The 6,015-nt window shown below is 38.3% G+C and overlaps 1 protein-coding gene across 1 annotated transcript; it reads right to left on the reverse strand.

The window, feature by feature from the left end:
* Nucleotides 1–4,543: 4,543 nt before the first annotated feature.
* On the reverse strand, nucleotides 4,544–5,056 carry LOC141629061 (uncharacterized). The gene has a single exon (XM_074442129.1). It carries the CDS (start codon nucleotides 5,054–5,056, stop codon nucleotides 4,544–4,546), a length of 513 nt encoding a protein of 170 aa, XP_074298230.1.
* Between the last annotated feature and the right edge of the window lie 959 nt (nucleotides 5,057–6,015).

Consider the following 6,015-nt stretch of genomic DNA (forward strand, 5'->3'; position numbering starts at 1 on the left):
AATAAAGCTTCGTGGCTGCGGGGGTCCGACTCTTTCAAAGCACATGTAGCGTCGAAAACCGAGGGACATTCCGATCGACGAGGGACAACCCGACTAAAGGCATATTAGAATAGGCAATCGAGAAACAAAGCATTGATTAGATTACATGGTTATCAAACAACGCTCAATAATCGGTTCGGGACACAATGACTACCCATACATCAGCGCATCATCGGCTTGGTCTTTGTGATAACTCACTCCAAGTGGATTTCTACGCTAATGACTCTCATCATTGCAATCCTTACTTATCGACTAAAGATTGTGGCCTTACTCATTAGCATCTAATAACTCCGAGGGACAACCAAGGGGCAACGATTCTCAAAAGCCGATTTCCGACAAACCCATCACAGTCAGTTATTTCCTAGAATTGGAGGTTAGAAAAAAAAAAATCCGACAAACCCGTCATAGCCATCAAAAATAGTTTTATGGAAAATTTGTCTTAGAAAAAAAAAATCGTCATTTTTTCAAAAATAGTTTTACGAAAAATAGGTTTTTGAAAAAATATTTTATAAAAAAAGGTGCTCAAAACACCGTGGGCATTTTTCGACTCGGGACATATTTGCTCGAGCAACGAAGCCTAAAAATGCTCAAAAGCATTGGTATTGTGATATTAAGGTGCAAGGTGGGTGGAAAATGAGGTGGAGGATGCCCAAAGTGCCCAACACAACCCACACAAAGGGTACATCCAACACGCATAGAGAAACTGCTCGCCCCGACGCGGTTTTCGAGGCCGAAACATCGGTAACGATTGGCTGGCTAGAGTTTGACGTTACTGTCGTGTTGACGGTGGTGATCAGTTTATCCCTTAAGGTCACACTTAAAGGATGAGACCCAAATAAATAATTAATTAATTGTATTCGATACGGATTAATTAATCCCTTATTTATATGAGTTGGATTTTGTATCTTATTGTAATGTGATTAAATAAGATTCGATTTAGTGGGTTAATATATTAATTTACTAAATTATGTTGAGGTTTTATAAATATTTCGAGGTAGAGGTAATTAGTTATTTACATTTACAAGAGGTTGTAAATTTAACTAACTAGCTATTATGGGACCCATTATATGTTGATATAATAGTAAAATTTTACTCAATAAGTTGAGTAAATCAGGATCACTAGGATTATCAACCAGCAACTTCTGAATGTTCTCAAGTGCCAAATTTACAATATTAGTGCGGTTTTCAATATCAGAAAAACATCTCTTATTCAGACTCTTGAAAGCAAGCTTAATGCTTTTAATTTCTTAATTAAGGAGAACATTCTTGTCCCTTGAAACTTGAGATTCCACATAGTCCTCACTATATCTTTAAATTGACTAGCAGTCCCCCACATATTAAAGTATTTCAAATTTTTCTTGCCACCCAAAGCAGCATGCCTATCCAACACAGTGCAAGGACAATGATCAAATAAGCCTTCAGGATGAAAATGTGCATAACTTTCACCAAGCATATCCAACCAATCTTAATTCCCCATAGCTCTATCCAACCTACTATAGACTCTAGCAGATGGATTCTGTTTATTTGACCAAGTAAATAAAGCTCTAGTAGAGGGAATATCTTCCATGCCACAAATAGAAACACAATCTTGGAAGTGTGCCATTTCTGCATCAATTGTATTACCCCCAAGTCTCTCCACAGGTGACATAACAGTATTGAAATCCCCTAACCATAACCAAGGATCATTACAGTCATTGAAAATTTCCTTAAGAGTATTCCATAATGCCACTCTCTCCTCCAAACCATTAAAAGCGTATATCATTGTAAGCTGAAAAACCTTACGATCAGCTATAGAACAAACAATCATACGAATATGATGAGCACTATAGGATATAAATTTAACATCAAAACAATCAGGTTTTCACATTATCCAAATTCTACCTCCCCTATGCCAACTGCAGTTAGTGGAAATGCTCCATCCATCACATATTGAGGTATTTTTATTCAAAAGAGGTCCAGGTTTCAGCATAGTTTCTAATAAGCCAAACAATCCTACCCCATTATTGTGCATAAACCATTTAACCACCTTCTGCTTATTCAGGTCATTTAGACCCCTCACGTTCCAAAATCCTATATTATGTATTGAGAGAGTCTCCAGGAGGGTCCTTTCCACTCTCTACTATCCTCCCTAGGAGCATAAGAGTTGTTCAGTTCATCTAGGAATGAATATTTGCTAAATTTAGCAGAAAGTCTTACCCCCACCATAGTCTCCTATCTATTCAACCTCATAATGTGTTTTGCTGGAGTAGACTGTATTGGAACAAATATAACAGTATGTAGAGGAGGAAAGTTTGTTGGAGTTAGTATGGGAGAGGTGGTCAGAGGTTCTACCACAGTATCATGAACCACAACTTTCTGAATTGGCCTCCATACTTGCTTCTGTTGTTGTTTAGGCTTAGGAGATTTTTTAACAGGTTTCCTGCATTGTGTAGCATTATGCCCAATCCCATTACAACTTGAACACAAGATAGGATTCCATTCATACTCAACAGACACAAAAACCACATTCCCAGGCTCATCCAAAAATTTGACTTTCTCAGGTAAAGTTTGATCCATAGACAGTTCCGCCATAACCCTAGCATAGCTTTGGCGAATTTTATCATGAGTCTCCTTATCCTTTTGAACAAACTTACCCACCAACCCTACAATTGTTGGTAAACAACTCCCCCAGAATTTCAGAGGAATGTTATAGAGTTTCACCCATACAGGGACAACATCAACTTTTGCTTTAACATGCTCTATATCCACAGTCCAAGGCTTAATAACAATAGGTTTATTGTCAAAAAGATAGTAACCAGACTGTAACAGTGCCTCCCTATCCTCATATTTGGTGAATCTAATAATGAAAACCCCATTGTATAGAAAAGAGACTCTGTAAACACCAAACCTATCCCAGACATGATAAATTTAATCCTCTACCATAGCCCAAGGAGGGTTCGCACCCAAAATATAACACATAACAGAATGATTCCAAAATGCTACCTTTGTTTTGATATCATCATGGGTAAACTGTAAGAGTTCCTCAGGCACTTCCTCCTCATGTATTGTTGGCATGACTGGGACATCCTTTCCTCCATGGCGAAGTATCCATCCTTCCTGCAGCTCACCATCCTCTTCAGGGAGTTCCTGCAACTCACCATCCTCCTTAGGGAGTTCTAAGACAGGGATACCCTGAATATTATGCATAGACCGAGTTTTCCTTGTATCAGACGATGATGGTGCTGCAAAGGTAGTAACTTTCGGACCTTCATGACTTCTACCACTGATAGTAACATATTTTTGTGATTTTTGAGTTGTTTTCAACGAAGAAGATGATGAAATTAAAGGGGAAAAACGATTTTATGTTGCTTTTACAGCCGTCATTGTTAACTTCTAGGTTAGAATTTTAGAGTTGACTTCTCTTTAGCTTTCTCTCTCATGTTATCTTGGTATACCCATCTCTTACAAAAGACTCACTTACTAGGGTATTTATATTTGTTAGGTTTGCGATAACCAATCACCAATCGATCGACTAAAACTCCTACATACATTAAAAGCCACGCATAAGAAAATAGCCAAAATGTACAACACTTGGTCGATCGACTTGCATACTTAATTTACGAGTCTTATAGTCTTTCCCCCTTAATATTAATTTCATCCCGATGTTCACGACCCTAACCAAATAAGACGCCAAAACCACTCAAGATAAACTTGAAACCACTCAAAATAAACTCTTGTTGCCCGGATTGTAACATTCCATCCCCCTAAAATGAAGGTTATGTCCCCGTAACCTAACCCATATACTGATGACAAAGAATAAAACAGTAAAACCCATAAAGCATAAGACATAAAAGAATCTACTAGAAAATACCAGTGACCCCATAAATATTACCTTCCAAAATTTCTTTCCCCGTTGCGAATAACTTTCCACCAGATTTGTCATTGTTCTAGACAGTACTAGGCAAAGCAATTGGCTTAGCACTGTTGTCCTGATTTCCACCATTGTTCGGTCTTTGGTATGACCCCCCCCCCCCACACACACACCCCCCCTGAAGTTCTGATTCCCTAGGTAACGATTCTGATTGTTGTTGTAGCCACTGTAATTCTGACGATTGTTATACTGACCCGAGAATCTACCACCACCAAAATTTGGTGCTGGTGTATTATATCCACCCTGATTAGCATTTCTATTCCCACCGTGTGGTTCATTTCTGCACTCAAAAGCCATGTGCCCCAATTTGTTGCAATTGTAACACCTCCAGCGATGGGCTAGAGTCCGACCGCGACTCCCTTCGCCATATCGAGCCATACCCCAACCGTAGCTAGACCCTCTAACTACACTAGTTTTAGTTGCATTCTAATCCTGCTTCTTATTTTTTTTTTTTTTTGGTGAAATGTGAGATTATATATATATCAAGGACAAAAATGTCAAATTTACAACTTGCAAAACTAGAAAGAGCATTAACAGAAACCGTTAACACTCAGATAGCTCAAACAAACCATCATGTATGCAAAAAAACCCAGACTAAGCAGCCTGCTGCCCAACAATAGGATGTACACACCCCCATTTATTGAGCCACTCTCGTTCTCCTCTTTGCATATTCCTGCCAACCATACTCCTGATTCTATGCTTAGCTTCCATTATCATGCGTTCAGCAAGGGAAGCTGGTCTTACCAACACTCCATTCATTCGTGCATTGTTCCTCTGTTGCCAGATATAGTAGCAGCAAGCAGTCCATATCATAGCATGAGCCTGAGCTTTTACTCCCATTCTCCCTGTAACACTCATGTTGACATCTATTCTGAACCCGCACCAGATTTCTATATACTGCAACAGCTGTCTACTGTAGCTACAGTTAAAGAACAGATGCTCCACAGTTTCATCAGCATCTTCACAAATGCAGCAAGTCTTCTCCTGACAGTATCCAATTCTATGCAGCTTTTCTCTGACATTCAGACCCTTATTCATATAGAGCCAGGTAATAACAGCGTCAGCCTTCCTTTTTCTGCATTTCTCTTTCTTTTCTTCCTTTAGCATATCCGATATCCTTTATGCATTACTAGCTCTCATATATATATATATATATATATATATATATATATATATATATATATATATATATATATATATATATATATATATATCCTCAACACTAGTTGGATCCCCAGCTATGAGCCTCTTCTTAATCTCTACAGATAGCCCTTTCTCAAATATGACAGCAAATATTTCTGGCCCCATGTTTAAATCACTCACATACTCTGCTAGTTCCTGGAAGCGATTGTGATATTCTTCCATCGTCATTCCCTCTGTCATCTTAAAAGTGTCAAACTCCAACCTCATCCTGCTACGAATATGTTCGGGCAAAAAAATTGTGATTTGACATTTAGGAGATTAATCTTCACAATAAGGTGATAATACATAATTAAGGGATTGATTGTGTTTAGGATCGACAAAAGTGGTTCACTAATTGGGTTGGGTTAAGTTTTCTCTCATATTTGATAATTTTCTTCAATTACTTGCTTGCTTGTTACTCTTATTTGAATTTCAATTTGTTACTTCAACCAAACCAAAACCTCCCTTTTTAGATACTTGTCTTTAATTTAATTGTAATTATTCTATTTACGCATTTGAAAACCGATTAAAAATCCCCCTTCCCTTGGGTTCGACCCTTACTTTCCACTCTACTTTAGTTTACTTAGTAGATAATTTGTGACGCTATAAATTGTTAATTTGACCGCTTTTAATTGCGACGTTTTAGGCGTGTCAGTCCACTACAGTACCACTAGGTCTATTCTAGGTCATACTTGTTCTAGTGTAAGGTCGTGCTCTCACTCTCTAGTACATCATATCTCGTCCGATGGTCCTCTCACGCAACCCAAGGTATAAAAATGGGTCCCAAAAGGTACGGGTATTATAATCTTCCCCCTATAAAATGAACTTCGTCCCTGAAGTTCGCGTCACTCTCTCTTTCCCACTACTCTCTCAGGTTTCTTTCT

This window comes from Silene latifolia, chromosome Y (assembly GCF_048544455.1).
Source record: "Silene latifolia isolate original U9 population chromosome Y, ASM4854445v1, whole genome shotgun sequence".
Classification (NCBI taxonomy): domain Eukaryota; kingdom Viridiplantae; phylum Streptophyta; class Magnoliopsida; order Caryophyllales; family Caryophyllaceae; genus Silene; species Silene latifolia.

Bases quoted from the DNA above. Each gene is read 5' to 3' on its own strand.
- LOC141629061 (XM_074442129.1), bottom strand. From the start codon at position 5,056: ATGCTAAAGGAAGAAAAGAAAGAGAAATGCAGAAAAAGGAAGGCTGAC.